Raw genomic sequence first — 21,578 nt, forward strand, 5'->3', positions numbered from 1 at the left:
TACCGGTCCCTTCAAATATATCTTTGTATTTATGCAACAAAGTTTCTGTCGTCATTTCTCCACTCTGGGACTTCTGTATTGTCGTACTGTACTTTCACCAGGTTCATGTACTGGACTGCCTTACTTCCCAGTAGAGGTGTGCATTCACCATCAAGAATAACAAACTCTGCCTTGTATTTTTTGTTATTCCTTGGATTCACCAATTTGACTTTCGTGCGTCCCAGTGGTGTGATTGCAGTTTTATTGTACATGGAAAGAACTTCATTCTGGTCCATGATGACATTCGTCTTGTCAACATATTTCGCAGGTAGTATGTTGCAAGTTGCTCCAGTGTCGAGTTGAAATTTTACCTCATTTTCTCCAACCATCATTTTGGCATAAATCTGGTTGACAGGACTGGAGGTCTTTGTTTCATTAATTTTATTGACCTTTCCTTCATTGGTCAACAAAGTCACGGAGTTGATTTCATCATACTCGTCATCAGTGCTGCTTTGATTCTGTGTGTCAAGTTGATTCACCTTCTTGGTTCCCTTCGTTGATTTGCACATGGAAGCAAAATGGTTTTGTTTATGACACACTCGACATTCTTTTCCATACGCTGGACAGTTATCTCGACCTGGTTTGTGACCATATCCACAATATTTACAATTGGTGGACTGCCCTCTACTTTTGAATGACTGACCTTTACCCTTTGTTTGTCTCGTCTTTGTCATATCCTTTTTGTTTTGGCTGTCGTTGCCCTTCACTGCATGTACAGAATCGGATGAATCCATAACTTTCATCCTCTCCTTCGACAATTCAGAAGCTCTGCATGTTTCAATGCACTTCTCTAGCTTTAGGTCTGGTATTCTGAGTAGTCGTTCCCTCAGATTCATATCTTTAATTCCAACCACAATACGGTCTCGTATCAGTGAATCTTGCAGCGAATCAAAATTACACGTTTGCGATAATAACTTAATCTCAGTTATGTATCTTTCAACTGATTCACCGGGTTCCTGGTTTCTTGTGAAAAATTTGTAACGTTCCACAGTTTCATTTTTCTTTGGATCACAATGCGTATCAAATGCAGTTATTATCTCTGCAAGTGTTCTCCCTTCTGGAAGACTAGTGACCGGGAATTCTAGTGTTTCATATATCTCTCTGCCGTGTGTGCCAATAAGATACTTAAACATTTTGACTAGGACATTATCCTCTTTTCCTGATAATGCCAAATCACAATAGAGAGTAAATTCCTCTCTCCACCGCTTCCATACTTGGGGAAGTTGCGGTGATTGAAAATCAGGGGTATTTGGTGGCTTTAATTGTTCCATTTTATCCTACACTGAACTGATATTACTAGGCTAAGTATATGGGCGGGTAGTACTACAGTGGCAATGTATAACTTATGCTATGTCAATCCCCAATATAGGCCCCTACTGTACTAGCATATCACTTTCAGTTCCATAGGACTAGAACGGCACACGTCGCAGAACTGATCCTTGTAGTAACTGTCGTTAAAACGTGATCGCGAAATGTTCTATTTCATTCTTTAAAATCGTCCTCGATTTTGCAGGTCCGATAACAATTTATATTCTTGTGACTTCTGACACCATGTTTCAATCGGTATAATCGATTGGAGGCGTTCGCGACCGATCCAGCAGGGAGACATAACTCGGGAAACCGCCATACAAAGTAGACACGTTTATAAGGCAAGCGAATCGTCGGGTGCAACCAACTAAAAACAACTACTTGTTACACCCAGGGCGGCGATCCGTATCCACCTAAGTGCCCCCCTTCAAATTCTGGTGCTCTCATGTGCCCCCCCCCCCCCCAAATTGAAAAGTCTGGTGACGCCACTGCTCCTGGCCTGTTACTTCTTCGTTGTAAGGATAATCCTGCTGATCTCTGTCGATCATGGTCACGGTTTTCGTGAAACTACTCCCTAGGCTCATCGTCATTCATAATGCACACATTATGAAGGGTGCAGGCTGCCAGTATGGTCTTACAAAGAAATTTTGTATCCTCTGCTCTAAAAAATTGTAGGCGAGGAAACCGCCCCTTCAAATGACCAAACGCACGCTCTAGGACATTCCGCTGGCGACTCAATTCTTGATTGAATCTTCTTTCCTCGAATCCCAGATTTCCATAATCTCTAAAGGGAGTTATGAGGTACCGCAAAAGTGGGTAGGCAGAATCACCTAACAATTAAATCCAGGAGGGAATTTTTTATCATCCCCCATTAAAGAGCAATTGCTGAACAATCTTGTATCGTGAACACTGCCAGGTCATCCAGTCAGGACGTGTTTGAAAAGTAAATTACTGGTACACACTCCCTGTAACTGCATTGAATAGAATTGCTTCACATGACTGTGGGAATTTCTGATGTGTGTGCCGTCGACTGCACCAAGGGTATTTGGCAGCCTCCCAATCCTTCGGAATCCTTCAGATACAGCTCGCTTGCTAGCATCACTAACTGACCAGGAAACAAGTCGTGGCATAACATCTGTTACTTTGGATTAAGCAACTCTGCAGCAAACATTGTGATATGTGGACTGAGACACCCCAAATCTGCCAGACATTGTCCTGAAGCTCTCAATGTTGCCTATAGAAGAAGAAAATGTGATCTTATTGAAAGATTATTAACTAAGTCACTCTAAAACAGCCCAATCAAATCCTGCAGGCCGGCCTGGCATCTACGTACGTAAACCTGACATGGAACTATATAGGCCTATACATCGGCATGCTGGCCAAAGTACTTACAAAGAGTACGGGGACCAAGCTTATAACAGTTGTTTACTAGCATGACTTTATGATGACTGATGTATGCGGGTCAATGGAGGCACGTACAGTGAAGAGGATAGTGTTATAGGTGCAGTACCAGTGTCACACCATTTCTTGGAATGCATTTCCATGCAGGGAGACCACAAAGAAAAAGCAGCAACAACTATAGGCGTACTTACCAACGAACCACAGAAACATTAGGAGCTGTTTTTTCTGTGTCACTGATTTCGTGCCACCAGTTTTCGGGCGTTGGAATATTCGAGCTCGCTAATTGATTTATAAGTATTTCTGCGGTGGAGCTGTCTAGTCTAAATGAAACTTGAAATCAAGGTCGTCGTATCGATGCACAATGTTTTCCGAAATTCCAACTACTCGAGGAACCTCTTCCCTTTCCAGCTTACAGCTTTTCAGCCGACATGACTGGAAAAAACGCCTTAGTATGCTGCATAGCAATTAATTGTTGCATCTCACATTCCTGGAGATAAATCTGTAGAATCATAGCAATGCAAACTTTTCTCCTTCTTGTCTGGGCATCCATGCTCTGTTGTTTTATTTTATTTTACAATTATTATTATTTTATTATGTTTATATTTTTCATTTCACTATTTGTTTTTTATTTCAGGGCCTCGGGGAGATAAGCTTTACGCTAACCGAGTATACCCTTTAATGTTAAATAATAAATAATAATAACATATAAACCACACTATCAATACGACTACTTCATGACGTTTTGCCCATTCAGTCGTTCGTGTCGTCTATTCACCACGCATGCGTAACGAAGTTAACTGACGTCGAGAAGATTACTCGAGTTGCTACGCGAGTAGAGGAGTCGAACGCACCTATAAGTAATTCTTACCGCATATGACTAAACAGGTCAGAATGATTCGATGAATGTAGTTTTTACCCTTAACTACGTTAGAAATACGCCCTTGTGTGTATGTAAACAATACTTTACAGCAAACACACGATCTGAGTGTGTCATACTGTAGATTCTTGACAGTGAATACGCAGAATCATTCAGATAAATTAATAGAAGGGGTTACAAATATTAACATCCAGTCTCTAATCTCAGCAACTTAACTTCACATTTGTATTTAATAATTTACCTTCACTATAGCCTAGGGATGGGGGAGGCAGCACCTGTAGTTTTACATTATTCTAAATCATGAGCACAATCTGCTGTTATCAACTTTTATTCACAGTAGTTGTAAACGAAAGGTCATTGTTTTATCATTTATACTGTATCAGCAGGAAGGGCCAGCAGAGAAATGTCTGCAAAGTGAATTTGTGAAGACAATACATGAAAACCAAACATGTTTATTTTGGCATGTCCCTAAGTTTCAAAGGAATCTCCGGCATGATGAAAGAAATTGTTACAACAATCTAATAAGAGAGTTAAAACACTAGGATAGCAAAGTGCTAATCTCCCTTTAAAAAAAATCCAAACATAACTTAAAGGGGTTATGAAATGAAAAAAAATCATGTCTTGGAATGGTTTTTCTACATTACTACAACACCACCCATGCACAACTTTCCGTAAAAACGGCTTCAAACGCCAGAAATTCGCTGTCAAAGTATCCCCTAGAGACCTCTCGAGCTGCCACTCGTTAAATAAAAGCTGCCCACAGCAGTTCCTTTGACGTCAAAGGAACCATTTCAGCCAAAGCCGACTCCCCGCTGTTTACCGATACGACGTTACACAGTTTACTACATGTAACCACAACACTCTTCTCATCAATTGAAAATGTCTTCTCCCGAATCTTCCGATTCCGAGGATGTAGGACTTCACCTCTCAGGACATTCGTAAGCTTTGACGAAAATTATTTTCTTGATAAAGAAGAGCAGGAAATAGTTTTCAAGGGTGATGAAGATAATATCGGTGTTTTCCCTATCAATTGAGCCCCTTGCAGAAGAATTTTAAAACGATCCCGATGGCCGAGAGCAGAACGGTTGGACGACACTGAACCGAATGTGGTCGGTTTAGCATAAACAAAACCACCGTTATTAAGACCATCATATGATTTAAATTATCTCGAATGTCGATGATCCTGCTATTGAACTTCGTAGCAAAGCTTCTAGAATTTTGTGTCTTACAATGCAAGGAAAATGTGACATTCTGTACAGTGCAACCCTATAGTACTAGTAGTGGTAACATGGGGTCTAGACCTAACTAATAGACGTTGAATAACAGGTTAGCCCGTGTAATTGTACCATCCAACTGTTACGTAAAATCAAGGGCGTAGGAACCGGGGGGCTGGGGCGCCAGCCCCCCCAGTGAAAAATATGGTGGGGCGAAAGCTTCATTCCGCCCCCCGCTTCGCAAGTCAGAAAACCCCTTTTTCATTTCCAAATGAGAAAAAAATCTCATTTGGAGCACCAAATTGCATCTAAGGCCAGGTGAAAATGCAAAATTATTTACAAAATGGAGTGGGTGCTGAAGTGTGCTATATTGCACCAAATTCTTCAGCCCCCCAATCAAAAGTACCTTCCTACGCCACTGCGTAAAATCTCAACACAACGCCAGTTTTACCACAAAAGAAAACTTGCAGATCTAGTATTGATTGTTCTTAAACCAACTGGCTATAAGTTTTGTGCAAAATATTAAGTAACCAAAAAAAACCTCGTCATTTGCTGTATCAAGGAGGCCTACGCTATGGTCATAACAAGTAATTTGGCAACAGTATAGGCCTACAGGCACTCGTAACGTTGTGTATGTGTAGTGTTTTGAACGAGTCGTGTTCAAATTCTTTGATTTCTGTCATCTTTTGGAAAAGCTTGCAGTAGAAACCCGTCTTTACTTGTGGTGGAACAACCTGATACCACATATCGGCTAGGCATATTGAACAGTTACGAGATAAACTTACGTGAAAACAAAACTCCAAACACCAAATCTCAATTACTACGGAGCGCTGCAATAGTGTAATGTTGTGTGTTCTCAGACGTTTAAGAATGTAAACAGCGTCTCCAAGAGCGTAGGAACCGGTGGGGGCTGAGGGCTTGTGAAAAATATGGAGGGGCGGATGTATCATTCCGTCCCCCCCCCCCCGCTTCGCGAGTCAGAAAACCCCTTTTTCATTCCCAAATGAGAAAAATATCTCATTTGGAACACCAACTTGCATCTAAGGCCAGGTGAAAATGCAAAATTATATACAAAATGGAGTGGGTGGGTTGAAGTGTACTATATTGCACCAAATTGCATCTGAGGACACCTGGAAATTCAAAAATAGACCCCTCCCCCAGGCCGGCCATCAGTCTTCAGCCCCCCCCCCCCCCACTCAAAAGTACCTTCCTACGCCACTGAGCGTCTCGGGAGTGAGCTGAGTTTCTCGACTGACGTCACGCCGCATTACCGTAAATACAATATTTTTTTAGAAAGCTTTCATTAACCTCGAATGTTTGATCGTTTATTCCTCGAGGATGCAAGCTTGGTTTGACACAAATCGGGTAACATTGGAAAGCTACGAGTGTACAGAATACGATGATAAAGAAAAAAATTGCCATTTCATAACGTCTTTAAATAAAAGAAAATTAATACAGTGTTTAATTTTTGTTATCTCAAGTGGCAACTGATTCCATTTATATGAAGCAAGATGAGAAAATTTTCTTTTTGTAATAGGTTTTTCCGCCTTGAAAAAATGTAAATATGTAATATGTTGATATGTATAAGTAAACATGTCCGAAGTATACTAAGAGGTTTCTCCATTTACAGATGTATATATAAGTCATAATTAATATATTATCCTTCGTTGTATTGTCAATAGCCTGCCATAATAAGAGTTAAAATAAATCTCGATATCTATTTTTGACAGTTGCATTAATAACTATTCAAGCTAGCGCTTTTTGTACTTTCACTATTATTTAAAGTACTTCACTCTAAACTGCACTAATCTAAACTTGGTAAAATATACCCATTGTAGTATAAAATACTACAATCATGATCAATAAATGATATTGATTTGCCATAGTCATGCGAGTCTTCCAATTACTATTCTTCAAACGTAATCCATCATGCTAATAACTTAAAAAAAAATATCAAGTTAAACACCAAGCCAGTTTTCACATTATCAAGAGGCCTGTCTCATTTAAATTGATAAATAACACATTTTCGTGATTTAGTGTAGTCATTTGTTGCTTCAAAGCAATGAACATTGTTGAAGTTTTTTTTAGTGTGTTTGACCATGTCATTCCCATTACACTATCCTTTATGTATAGCATAGATTCAAACCATGCATATATGTGCACTAAGACCGACAATGGACTAAGAACCGTCCCTTGGGAATTTCTCCATGTGTTATTTCTGTCAGAACAGTAGTTGCAAAGAACAGCATGTTTTATTTATAAATGGTTGTTTGTGGGTTCAAGGAACTGACATATTCCATGTCCGGTACATGAAACAAAACGATTTACTCAGGAAAATTTTGTCGGCGTTCAGCCTTCTAGTTTCGTTTATTTCTAAAGAAGGTGGCGCTACAGAGATAGGTAAAAGACAATACAGTAAAATATTTCTGGCATTCGGAAAGCGTTTTATTCTGATTTCAGAATACTAGGTTTTTTCGAATTCACATTGATGCGTCTTAATTTACGCATTCGTCTTTTTGGTACAGATATTTGTCGAAGCAGAATCTTTCACCTACAAGGAATCGATGTTTTATCTTAGACACTTTTCTGTATGGATGTTAGTTAAAGCATCGTCGGCATTGAAAAGAAAGGATACTATAGTTACTATGTACATGCCTTTATAGTGAAAATGTATTAGCTAACATTATATTACATTATCACATACAATCTTCAATGGAACAAAATATTACATGTTGAAGATGATGTGATTATTTAACGCAATTACAACTGTCAGACTGCTAAAGTAACCTACATACTCTAACTGGTACGAACGGTGTTTCGTCTATCATTCTGATAGGTGTTTGGTGTTGGTATTTTTGCGGTGTTGGTGATTCCATATCATATATTCTTCTGGTCAGGTGGGATTTAAAGTAACCTATATACACTAACTGATTCGAACGGTGTCTCGTCTATCATTCTGATAGGTGTTTGGTGTTGGTGTTTTTTCGGTGTTGGTGATTTTATATCATATATTCTTCTGGTCAGGTGGGATTTAAAGTAACCTATATACACTAACTGATTCGAACGGTGTCTCGTCTATCATTCTGATAGGTGTTTGGTGTTGGTGTTTTTTCGGTGTTGGTGATTTTATATTCTATATTCTTCTAGTCAGGTGGGAGTTAAAGTAACCTACATACACTAACTGATACAATCGGTGGTTTGTCTATCGTTCTGATAGGTGTTTGGTGGTGGTATTTTTTCGGTGTTGGTGATTCCATATTCTATATTCTTCTTGTCAGGTGGGAGTTAAACTAACTTACATACACTAACTGACACGATCGGTGTTTTGTCTATCATTCTGATAGGTGTTTGGTGTTGGTATTTTTTCGGTGTTGGTGATTCCATATTCTATATTCTTCTTGTCAGGTGGGAGTTAAACTAACTTACATACACTAACTGACACGATCGGTGTTTTGTCTATCATTCTGATAGGTGTTTGGTGTTGGTATTTTTTTCGGTGTTGGTGATTCCATATTCTATATTCTTCTAGTCTGATGGGAGTTAAAGTAACCTACATACACTAACTGATACGATCGGTGTTTTGTCTATCTGTCTGATAGGTGTTTGGTGGTGGTGTTTTTTCGGTGTTGGTGATTCTATATTCTTCTAGTCAGGCGGGAGTTGAAGTAACCTACATACACTAACTGATACGATCGGTGTCTTGTCTATCATTCTGATAGGTGTTTGGTGTTGGTATTTTTTCGGTGTTGGTGATTCTATATTCTATATTCTTCTAGTCAAGTGTGAGTTAAAGTATCCTACATACACTAACTGATACGATCGGTTTTTTGATTATCATTCTGATAGGTGTTTGGTGTTTGTGTTTTTTCGGTGTTGGTGATTCTATATTCTATATTCTTCTAGTCAGATGGGAGTTAAAGTAACCAACTAACACTTACTGATACGATCGGTGTTTTGTCTATCATTCTGATAGGTGTTTGGTGTTGGTATTTTTTCGGTGTTGGTGATTCTATATTCTATATTCTTCTAGTCAAGTGTGAGTTAAAGTATCCTACATACACTAACTGATACGATCGGTTTTTTGATTATCATTCTGATAGGTGTTTGGTGTTTGTGTTTTTTCGGTGTTGGTGATTCTATATTCTATATTCTTCTAGTCAGATGGGAGTTAAAGTAACCAACTAACACTTACTGATACGATCGGTGTTTTGTCTATCATTCTGATAGGTGTTTGGTGTTGGTGTATTTTGGGTGTTGGTGATTCCATATTCTATATTCTTCTAATCAGGTGGGAGTTAAAGTAACCTACATACACTGGCTGACACGATCGGTGTTTTGTCTATCATTCTGATAGGTGTTTGATGTTGGTATTTTTTCGGTGTTGGTGATTCCGTATTCTATATTCCTTTATTCTGGCGGGAGTGGACTAAGGGTCTCGTGGTTAAGGCTTATAAAGAAGTATGCAGGCATAACATTAATGTTTGTGTATTACAACTTAATAATTTAATTAATTATGTCAAACATCTTGTCATACTTTATCATGCCTCGACTTAAAAAAAACTTGCCTTTCTCATATCTATGAAACAAAAAATAAGGAGCAAAGAACTTCAAAATGAGCTTCAGCTAGTAATATATTTATTGAAAGAGAGCCTCACAGTGTAAAGTTATCTCATTGATTTTGCTAATATTTAGCTAAGACATCATCCGTGTTTTAATATACTCTCCACTCAATGCGTAAACTTGTATTTGAAAAACATGATATCAATCTGTATACTTCTCTGCAGGGTTTACTGACTGCACAATACAACTTCACAAACGTTTCCCTCACTTTTATTTGTAATGTTTATTGTTCATATGTGGCCTTGTTATATCAGCTGGATCAGATAATCATTTCCCATGTATTGAAATCTTCCAAAGGCTTTCAGTAATCTCGTACCGTGGTACATGTAAACAATTGAAAGTGCAAGACCGCTGTGTATCGATATCACTCTAACACAGCCTATTGAAGACGGTGAAATCGGTAAGTTTCGAAATAATATCGCCGAATTGATAAATCTACTTCACTTTCAATCTAACTTTAATTATAAATTTAAAATAGTTATATAATTTAATAATCTAAAATTGTATATATAAATATATAAATGTGAAAGACCGCTGTCTGAACTATTTCAGACTATAAAGTTTCTAAATAATAACGTTGAATTTCTTTGTACATTTTCTTCACTTTCAATTCTACATTGGTTGAAATCAATTATTTTAATTTTAGCAGGGCAAAGAAATGGTTGTGTTTTTAGTTTAAATTTTCAGTTCATTGGTTCATTCATTCGTTCATTGATTCATTCCTTTCTTTATTTAGGTAGCTAAAACTTGAAAACTTGAAAATGAATCTGTTTCTTGTTATACTGTTGGCAGTCGCGTCCAACGCTAGCATATCCCCGTTGTTGACCGCCAAAACTAAAATCGACGGTTCCTACGTGGTTGTGCTAAAGGTAAGGAGACCAAATTATCTTAAGTCGTCATGCTCTTTCATATTCGCTTGAAACCTTTCCTTCTTAATTTCACTAAGAAAAAGTAGGGTGTAAATGTCAAATATTTTGACTTGTTATTCCTCATCCAAACCATCCGGCCAAGGATTGACTCGGATTTTGCTGGTAATGTACACAATGTAGAGATATCGGATAATAAAACGAAAATGTCTTTCTTTGTCACTTTCTGAAATAAGTTTGGCACTAACTATTTAACAGGAATCATCATATTATTGTCGACGATCCGTGAACGATTCATTTGTTATCAGTATGGGTGGTTTGTAAGTAGGCGGTGACACATCATGGACTCCCATCACAGACACAGAAAGCAAACCTAACTCTAAGCATTTGTTTTGGCTGATGGTATGTTTTCTTTTCATATCACAGGATGACGTCAGTGTGTACAGAGTGATTATAATGCTCGATAACTCGCCATTCTTCTCCTCCATTGGTGGTAGGATCAATCGCATATACGGTAGCTCACTGAACGGATTCTCTGCTACCTTGAGTAAATCGGCGTTAGGCTTCGTGAGTATGTTTGAAGTATATGAAGAGAAACCATGTAAATCACTGCTAGTCTACCATTTCATTCTTAAGTATCTATTTATTGATGGGATTTGATTGTTAAATTAAACCTTTGTTTGGTTCTCATTGTTTTAATAAAGCCTTTAGAAACAGCTGTGTACGATCCAGCCTATACTACCGTCTTAAATAACATTGCAAAGTATAATCTGACTCATTGCAAAGTCTCATCTTTAATGACATGGCAAAATCTCACTGTGCATCTTGTGTACTTACTATAGATCAGAAAGATGAGCTGTGTCCGTTTTGTTGAAGAAGATAGTTTGTTTCAAATGCAGTCAGTTGCATCATGGGGTCTAGACAGGATCGATCAACGCAGCTTAACCCTTGATGGAAAATATTCGCCGAGAGGTAAGTTTTAATAAACCTGTTCAGAAGAGGTGTCATTCAATCAATAGTCTAAAAACATACTATCACGCCCTCTTTAAAGGGAAACGTCAAAATAACTGAGTTGACATTACATAAATGTTTTATCACGACGGAACCATATTCGCCAAATAGACGCTTCATAGATCACACATGAAATAAACATAAACATACGTAAGTAGCAGACGTTTGACTGTTCTCCATTACATATGAAGTTGCAGGTCATGCTTTTTCATCTTCTATATGATGCCAACATCTAGTTATCTGATGTATGCAGGGACTTAAAATATATCTATTCAAGCTTTTAATCTACATTTAGTCATTTGTTTGTCCAGAAATATGTCATGAACGATTTCTGACCATGTCGACCGGCTCATGCGAGTAGAACTGGCGCATTAATTGCACTTTCGGGGGTTTGCTCTTCTTGGGTGACTTAATGTCTTAATGTTCATAACTCCAGCAGTAACACAAATATATGAAATGTGTTGCGTGAGCTGCTCATACTTTAATACTTGAACTTTGTCACCTGAACAATAGCCAGCTAAAATTATCCAAAGCCCTCAAACTAAACCTTTAGTTGACGTTCCATGATATCATCGGTGACTCTACTGTAAAGTTATGTAGTATACTCCAATAGACAGACATTCCTCGTTCCTTTTATTTCAAAGGAAATGGTGAGGATGCACATATCTATGTCTTAGATACAGGAATAACAACAACTCATGAAGACTTCGGTGGTCGTGCCTCAACATCGAGTGATATGGATTTTGTCAATGGAAATGTAAGAAACACCATTATCTTCTCATTCATTTCACGTAGAAAAGGACAAACGTAAAAGGACTCTAATATGGTTCTCCGGCCTTTTCTTTATCACCAGTATCTATTAACAGAAAATATGGCTTAGTCGTCACCTCTATGTTTTAATTACAATTAGATAACAAGATGAGCTATCATGATGTGTTGTTAATTGTTATTAAAGTGGTATATTATCAAGAACTGTTTCAGCATTGCTACATGACTGTGTGTGGTGAATGGATGCTATACGTCGCAGGCTTTCGCCTTCGCAAGACTCCAGCGCACCCAATGTTTCGCACTTCCAGTTTTTGTTCTCCCCCAAGCAAGTTCTGAAATATATAAACTAGCTATAATGTATCCGTAATCGTTCAGGTATATTTTACCCTATCACAGGGTGTTGACTGCAACGGACACGGTACGCATTGTGCCGGCGTCGCCGCTGGACACACATACGGTGTCGCATCTTCAGCTAATGTGTACGGAGTACGGGTACTGAGCTGTATGGGTTATGGATCCCTCTCAGGTATACTCGACGGTAAGTACATTGGAAGCAAAGCGATACAATGCCTTCTTTACATGTGTTGGTAGACAATAACTGTTAGGAATCACAGGTTCTTTAGCTATTTCGTATAGCTTATTTGTAGCTTATTTTTAACTAGCTTATGAACAGTCAAGAAAATATAACTTTTAGACCTTCCGTCCTTTTCTTTTTACTATTGGCAATAATTCCTTTACTACGAACACACTGGAATGAGAACAATTGGAGTATTTTGGTCACGTCAAACCTATGTTATGTGTTAATTTATGTAATAATTAAAGCAAACCCTATTCAAAAGTCGTAAGAAAGTTGTAAATCTAACTGAATATGCGGCAAATACCATGGATAGATCATATCTGATAACCTGAAGGAGACCAGTCCCTTATCAGAGAACCATCAGATAGAGATTGCTTTGTGATCGAAACCACCTTACACAAACCTCAGTGGTTGAAATAAAGACAATGGTTGAATAGATTTGTTTCCTGTTTCAAGCACTTTATTGTTCTTACATTAATGTAACTACAAAGCAAGTTGACGTTTCTTCTATTCCAGGAATGAATTACGTCATAAATAACGGTGCAAGGCCAGCTGTAGCGTCAATGTCTATCGGTGGTTCAAAAAGTGCAGCCCAAGATGAGGCTGTGACTAATATGAACAACGCTGGTATACCAGTCATCGTTGCTGCTGGGAACAGTAATACTGACGCTTGTAGCGTGTCTCCTAGTGGTGCTGTAGATGTATGTAAAACTTTAGAGCTATTATTTGTGGTTGCAAAATGACTTTAGTAATCATAATAATAATCAGTAGTTAGTTTTACGACGCTTAAATGATCAAAACTGTGGGAGAACCCGCAGGGACTTGTGGATTATAACTTACTCATCGGGTGACGAAAGTCATTTCATATGGGACCGTTCATTGCTCTTGGATGAAAAACCCACCTTACTATAACCCGGCCAGGTATCGACCCCGGAACCTCACGATTGCTAAGCTTCAAAGCCTTCAACTGCCACTGCCTTTATCCACTTGACCACAGGCCCGGTATAACTCAACCACAAATGATGAGAGTTAAAATAGCAATATCATCTTACATTAATGCTGTGAATTTTAATTTTATGCATTAGTTTAAAACCAAATTTGATACTTACGTTTGGATTACTTTATGACAAAAATATTACTTTTTGCCCACTGATCATATTCGTATATGGAAACTTTTCGGTTATGAAATTATCACAACCTCTTTGTGAATTGACTCGTTTGATCAATATTCCATATATTTTATAACTTAACTTAACGTATTGTGAAATATCATATAACAGTAACTCTATCTTCAAGTTTACTCAAAATCATCAATTAAACTAGTCATATCTGATCCATCGTTAATGTGAGAATATCTTGTTTAAACACTTTTCTAGGCATTTACCGTGGCAGGTTCGGACATAAATGACAATCGTTTGTCAACTTCCAATTATGGATCATGTGTTGATATCTTCGCTCCTGGTGTCAGTATTACCTCTGCATGGCATTCCAGTCCAACTGCATCGGCTACTCTTACCGGGTCTTCTGTGGCAACTTCTCACGTAGCAGGTGGGTGCTTTTGCAGATAAAGCACTTTTTTCATCAACATTTGTTGAGCCGTTTGTTGAACCGTTGTCTCTTGGTCTATACTTTACTCATATGTTTGTCAACTTTAGTCAATATAGATAGTATGAAACGTATTTTGGTACGTTTCAAATACAACTACAGGCTGAAGAGCGTAATCTTTCAAAGTCTATGGGGGGAATATTATTTTAAGTTAGGACACAACACTGTTTTATACTAATACAATTACTATTTTGTGCTCTCTGTAAAAGCCAAGATTTAAGTGACTACCAATGTCAATATATAGCGTTGACCTTTTTATTTTAATGATTATTATACAGCTGATTTCGCTTTTATTAAACAATTGCTTTTCCACATTAATGACCTTACACAGACTTAATACACAGATTTTCTGTAATCCCAATGTAACGGTATATCTGAGGGTATTTTTTTAATTATTTTATATTGATCTCAATATCTGTAAGGTTTTAATTGACAACTAAGTGCAACCAGATACATTTAAACTTTTTGTTTTGTTTACGTTGACTTATTTAAGCAATGAGGATACAAACTTAAGGTGAGGCTATTCTCTTTAACAGGTGCTGCCGCTGTCATCTTTGGGCTAAATCCAGATTACACAGCTATTGATGTAAAACAAATCCTAACTAATGACGCCACTGTTGATGCGATCGTGAATCCTGCAGACACAGTAAACAAATTTTTGTTCATCGGATAGATAATCACAAAAAAGTATTTCCAACTGGTGATTGGTAAACTTCAAGAAATGAAAAGAAAAATAATGTAACATTCCATTTTCAAGTGTCAATGGATTAGGCTGTGAATATTATATTATACTTTCGCCGGGAGAAAATTTATTTGAACGATTCAATTATGTTATTGTCAGGAATACAGATTCAATCGCTTTTGACCCTTTCAAATATGAAGGTGGCACCCTTTTTTGACAATAAATGAGTTTGAAATTAACTTAAATTCTAAGAAGATGTGTTTATTGGATTCTTTATCATTATAGTGATATTTTGTATCCGCTTTGCAACAGGTCAACGGTGCCGTAATCGACTGTTGGCAGGAATGTTATTGGCAAGCCATTTGGGTATGGGGACATAAAGGGAATAGAGGAGAATCAAGGGCTTTTGAAAAGGAGAGATTGAGGCACTAAGGGAGGTGAAGCTGAACCCGTGTAGGGGTTTAGACGTCCCCCTCCTACTCCCTCCTCCTTCCTGATATAAACTTTATGAGACTCCAGAGTTGCACTCTGCGGCATATTTATACAGTGAATTGTTTAAAGAAATATTTTTTGAACGAAAGGTTTTGCTAATAAACACCCTGGAATAATTAATTATGTTTGCCAAATTACGGATAAAGCCATTGCAATTGAATGTATTATCAAAGATAGTGAAGATGTTGGAAAAAAAAGAGAGTGACTTGTCTACTACTGATAGACTTTGAAATTAAAAACTCACTCCTATGATATAGAGCATCAGACACATTCTACACTACAAGCAATGTTGATAGATGTGTACCTTACAAAACCCTAAAAAGTATGTAAATACAAGACGCATGAAGGTCACTAGGATCGGCCCCAAAATTTAATTTTAAAAGATACTCAGTCCATGGTTATTTCCGTGAGAAAATTTCATTTAATCCTAAGATTTGGCAGGTTTTGACATCTAGCAAAACATTTCTTAGAGAACCATGTTACAACCAAGCTCACTTTACTGACTTTCAAGTGACAGACAGTGCCGGACTGAACTATGTGCATGTATGATCTGAACTGATAAAGGCTCACACACTACATACTTTCAGGTTTATCGTTTTACTTATATACAAATATCAATTTATGGATTATTGTGCTTATATTGCGATGTTTTGGTACTGTAGATGTAGCGACATATCTTGATGCAAATCGCGTTAATGTATATTCTTTTCATTTACCTTTACAAACTTGAATATTACGTTGTTTGCTAGGATACTAGTTAGGCTATGTTTGCAATACAATGGTTCAGGGCATGTAATAATTTCTAATAGGGAGTAGCCTCCTACATGTTGTAGTTTACCACCGGATGAAGGGTTCATAAAGACCTGATGAGGTTTTTCAGGGGAATAAAATCATGAAGACTGCGGTAAATTGTTGGTCAAGGAAATATAAGAGGGGATGCATAAATAAACACAACAAAAGTAAAGGAATATTTCCTGAAATATTATTATCGTAGAGCTCCAAAGCTATAATGATTTTGATTTTATTTGATTTTATTCAGCAAATTATCATTCATCATCTACATACAAAATATTGCACATATAGAGAAACAATTAAAATACAAGATGGAAATATACTTAAATGCATCAAAAAGAAAATAACATGCCAAGAATAACCATATAAGCTAAAAGCTTATTTCCAAAGGGGTCCTTATAACCTTAAAAATTCAAAAGATAAGAAATTTACTATTAAAACATCTAAAACATGCATACAAACACTGTAAAAAATAAAAAGCAAGAAAGATATTTACAAGCTAGACATTCATATGTTTTAAAAGGTAGGCTTTGGCATAGCCTGTTCCAGTTTTAATTGCATTGTAATAAAAAGACCCAGCACTGTGCGTTTTAATTTTGTGAAGTGGAAAATTGAAAGTACTACCTCTTGTGTTATGGCTATGAACACTATTTACTCTAATAAAACTCTCCCTCATATAAACTGGAGAGGTACCATAGAAACATTAAAAACAGGATTCAGACGAAGCTTTTCAGCCCTAGTGTTAAAAATACCAAGAGTTTTGAAGTCAGCATGGTTAATGTGATCACAAAAACCTTTACCCAGAATGAATCTGATAACTTTGTTCAGGGTACATTGTAATCCACGAGCGTGGTACGTAGATATACCTCCATACCAAGATGTATTTTGATACAGATGAACAAAGTACCGTACTGTGTAATAAAGTAAAATGCAAAGTAACAAAATAAAGTACTGTATAAGAGTGAATGTAAGGTAATTATTAACGAATATATGCTCCATGCTGACCGAAGTCAGTCTCTTACATTCATCTTTAACGTCCATAAAAATGAATTGTCAACAACTCTGTAACTGGACGGCATACATTAATCTTGGAGTGACTCGAACAAGGGACCTTATGATTGAAAGGCACCGGCGTTAACTACTGGGCTAACACCACTGAGGTGGAGAGAAGACGCCAACAGGGTGAAGATGAGAGGTAGGAGATAAACTGTAGAGGAACAAAGAGAAGATTAATGGAAGAGGGTAGGGAATAAACTGCAGAAGGTTAAAGAGCGGAAAGTGTGGAGAAAAGAGGTGGAAGATAGCTAGGAGAAGAGGGCTGACAGAGGGGGAACAAGGGAAGATGAAGAGGTGAATTTTTGTTTTTCTCTCCACCCTTTGTCAACTAATCCTTTTACATAAATCTATTTTGTGTTCACCCTGCTCATAAACCTATCTGTGTGTTGTGTTTGTATTGTGTCCCTTTTAGTTTATGTTACTTGTCATTCAGCCTCTGTAGTATATCTAGCTAGGATCGAAACGTCAGGCCATCTTACTTTTAAACATTTCTCTTACACATGCTTTTTAGTGGATAAGCAGTTTGCTAACAGTTTTGTTTTATTTTGAGTTTTGCAGTAATATTTGTTATCTATAGTGAAGGCATATTTAAGAGCTGTGTCATGTGGCTCCTCAAGTAACTACCTTCATTGGGTAAATAGTAAAGTATGGAGCGGGAACGGGAAGAGAATACAATTAGGAAAAGTACTGTTTTAGAACTCTGTAAGTGTTAAATTGTAATGTGAATGTGATTTATTGCTACGAATAGCTTGCAACATTCAATTAGTAATGCCAATGTTATCCAGTAACCATGTTTGATTTCTTCCCGGAGGCAGAAGGAATCTATGTGATGGTGCGTGTATGTGACACTTGCTTGTAAACACCGTAACTAAAATAGATCATGGTGGAATAACTTCATACATGTTATGTGGATCCGTGTATTTGACTACAAGAATTACATTTCTTTACTGCGATTATGTTCTTGTCCACAAAGCTTTGATATGTGATTGGGAAATAACAAAATAAATTCGACGTTCAAAGTACTTGTTGTAAGAATTGAGATAAGCATGTATCAAACTATGTTATTCATTTTATATTTGAATGTTAATTATATGTGTAAAGCTTAATCAACTTTCATCATTGTTGTAGAAGTTAAGACTTACGTTATATATTTATCAAGCAGTCAGTCACTATGCATGTAATATGTTGGAATTATTAATCGTGATGATACACTAACGCTTGTAATTTTGTCCTTTTTTTCTTAATAGCATATTATTCGGATTCAAAAGAAATAGATTCCAAAACGCAGATGTTTAAGCTACAGGATGTGTGTGTTCTTACGAAACTTAACTTTGGTACCTTATACAAACGCTGGACAGGAACAATTACTCACAAAGACAATCTCAACAAATGTGTAGTTATCACCACGGAATCAGGTAATGCCACGTTACTAACAGTTTGTTTTGGTGACGGATAATTGCATCCATTGTCTATTGGTCACCGAAAATTACTTGTTGGTAGTGACACGACACGCTGAGAACGTAACATGTGTTTGTAACACTGGAAATGTTCCATGTCATGGACAATATCAATTTGATCGTAGAATTGTTGTGTAACTTTGATACAGGTATTTGCAGAAGGAGCAGCATTAATGTCGAAATATACAACATATGCCTACCTCTTAAATTGCAAGGAGATATACACCTACCGACTTAAACCACCAAAAGTGTATGTTATAAGCAATTACAGTAGATAGTATGAACAGTTGAAATATTTGTGTCTACCTGATAGAACTTCCTAGCAACACTTTTGGACTTTGGTATTTCGCCAACATTTAGTTTATTTTGTTAAAGATACCCGTATGAAATATTGCATGTTGTATGAAATAAGACCATTTATAAAATGTCCTTACATTCAGGTCTGAACCATTACTAAATATGTTGTCTTATTTGGCATTGCTACAAGTTACATGATTATGATTATGAAACTTTTATTTTAAAATGGAAAGAAATTCAACGTTATACTTTTATAACACTTACAAAGGTAAAGACAATTTTTGTCGTGAATACAAAAGGCATTACATTTTTATAAGCTGTTCTAACGTAACAATTTCTAACCGGATCACATCTTTAGTAACGATATCTCTTAATGATACGTTTTTGTTATTGATACATCTATAGCAGGTAAAAATGAAACGAACAAACGTTTACATTGGAATGCTTTTGTGCGACGTCTTCTGGAACTACCCGCGAATTCCAAAAATCTTGTAGGAACAGAGGGGATATATATAGATGGAGGTATGGTAATTTAAACTTGATTGTATTTAGAAAGAATTTAAATAAACAAACTTACATTACTCTAAAAGTCAGTGTAGGATACCGTAGAATGTAGTCCATATAATGACCCCCACTTCCGCTGCCCCTGTCGGTAGTAACATACTTGGCAGACCCGAAGTGTTTGAGCGAGGAGATATGTGAAGATTCCCATCTATACAAAATAGAAGAATTTCAGGTCACTAAATCTTGACTAATCAAAAGTCGATAATTAGCAATTTGAAAAGAGAATCAATCACCTTCAATTATTCTCTAATGGAATTGACGGTGTCACTGTCAAATATATGGCAAACATCATTTCTAATATCGATGGACACTTTGCCATGTGCATCAGTGAATATGATTTAATCAGCCTAGTTTATCTACAATGTGATTTAGAATATGTGGTATTAATAATCATAGACATTAGAATATGCCACTTGACAGAAGTCTTGGGCATGAAGACATCATTCGCTGTGACACATCACTCTCTTTGAATAATGTTCAATATTTAAAAACAGCCTCATATTATAGCTTCACCTCTCCCGTGGAACATGCGCAAGAACGATTGTTTGCTGTTAAGTTACTAGAAATTAATTCCACTTAAAAAATGTCCGTTTAAATTTAAAAAGTTTTTTTTTTTTTTGGTCATTGTTAGATCAGATTTATCTTCTACATGAACACTTGGTCTGTCAAACCCTACAAACGTTGATGGCTGATGGTTGTTTTGAAACGAGTTGGTCCTCATAGATGGCAAGGAATTTTATATTGGATGTCCTAGGAGGAATCACTTTACTGCAATCATATGGGGTAACGTATTGGCTCCCGTTTTTCGGTAGCATAAGAGTTTGCCCTAAAATATAGTCATGGAAATGGCTCTTATGAAAATATATCAATCACAGACTTCACAGTTCTAAAATGATTGCATTCGCCTTTGTTTCGTGCTTCATGTACATTCTTCGATGCTATTCTGTTCATAAACTGATCAAGTAGGAACGCTTTGTAATAGTTTCGAAGTCAATGAAAGTCATAATCAGAAAGCGATTAAGGTCGAGAAAAGCCCAACTCATTGTAAGCTTACAATTCCGTTTCAATTATTTTCCCGAATGATTTGTCATCGCGTTAGATAGTGACATGCAGATTCAGCTTCAATTATCTTAAGTCTGTTTTACTTCTAGCTTTCTTTCAACTTAAAAATTAAAGCTTACGGGCACCAATGAAGTAATTACGCTAATGAGTTTACTGATAGTTCCCTTCCCATGCATACAGATAAAACAGCATGATAGGAAGAGCAACGTAACATTTACGAAACGGACAAATAAAGAAAAGTAAAAGTGTGGTAAATTTTAAGTAAAATAACGAAGACAATATTTACTCAAAGTTTACACTAAAATAGTCAGTCCCCAATGGGGTTCGTCCTGGGTTGTAGATTCAAGATAAACATAGTGTTAAATGTATCCCGCTGTTGTAAGTTGCTTTTATGTATTCGCAAGTATATTTGGAATATTTTCAGTATCATTAATCTTCACTGTTATGTTTGTATATGCCTTTGAGTTGCTAAACTGTAATGACACTGGTATCACATTTTTTGCAGCTGTTGCATCCAGGATTATCAAGGAGTAAAATTCTTGTGACGAGTTCACAAATTGTAAATTATATGACTTTTGTCTTCCCGACGACGCTTCATTAATTGTACGTTCGCTCAAGTCAAAGGTAATATCACCATATATCAACACAGAACGACTATCATATGAGTAATGAACCCATAGTAACATTTAAGTTAGCCTGCCAGTAAATACCAACCTACTGAAGACTTTGAAATCTGCTATAAAATAATTGGTATTTGTAATTTCGAGTCAATTTATTTGAACCTTGCAATCGTCGCTTACAGTAACTTAATAATATTATGTTTGTTCCATTGCAATAGTTCATTTGACTTTGTTAAATAATAATAATGTACCCTACTCTGACAGACATTT

The 21,578-nt window shown here is 36.9% G+C and overlaps 2 protein-coding genes across 23 annotated transcripts in view; one reads left to right on the forward strand and one right to left on the reverse strand.

The window, feature by feature from the left end:
* The window catches only part of LOC139981981 (uncharacterized), a 471,811-nt gene that overhangs the window by 406,781 nt on the left and 43,452 nt on the right, over window positions 1-21,578 (reverse strand). The gene's annotated exons all lie outside the window — the stretch shown is intronic.
* LOC139981990 (aqualysin-1-like) overlaps window positions 1-21,578 on the forward strand; it is an 87,677-nt gene that overhangs the window by 61,140 nt on the left and 4,959 nt on the right. For 3 of the 11 annotated variants that reach the window (XM_071994483.1, XM_071994490.1, XM_071994486.1), the window contains 11 exons: window positions 10,217-10,328; window positions 10,752-10,892; window positions 11,168-11,297; window positions 11,981-12,093; window positions 12,480-12,642; window positions 13,198-13,382; window positions 14,058-14,229; window positions 14,823-18,723; window positions 19,471-19,584; window positions 20,258-20,409; window positions 21,194-21,312. In XM_071994483.1, coding sequence (XP_071850584.1) covers window positions 10,221-10,328; window positions 10,752-10,892; window positions 11,168-11,297; window positions 11,981-12,093; window positions 12,480-12,642; window positions 13,198-13,382; window positions 14,058-14,229; window positions 14,823-14,959 — 1,149 coding nt within the window. In that variant the 5' untranslated portion in view covers window positions 10,217-10,220 and the 3' untranslated portion in view covers window positions 14,960-18,723; window positions 19,471-19,584; window positions 20,258-20,409; window positions 21,194-21,312. Of the gene's footprint in view, window positions 1-9,791; window positions 9,860-10,195; window positions 10,329-10,751; window positions 10,893-11,167; window positions 11,298-11,980; window positions 12,094-12,479; window positions 12,643-13,197; window positions 13,383-14,057; window positions 14,230-14,822; window positions 18,724-19,470; window positions 19,585-20,257; window positions 20,410-21,193; window positions 21,313-21,578 lie in introns of those variants that run through there. The other 8 variants (XM_071994491.1, XM_071994492.1, XM_071994489.1 and 5 more) reach the window with 7 other exon arrangements.

Source organism: Apostichopus japonicus, chromosome 16 (assembly GCF_037975245.1).
Source record: "Apostichopus japonicus isolate 1M-3 chromosome 16, ASM3797524v1, whole genome shotgun sequence".
Classification (NCBI taxonomy): Eukaryota; Metazoa; Echinodermata; class Holothuroidea; order Aspidochirotida; family Stichopodidae; genus Apostichopus; species Apostichopus japonicus.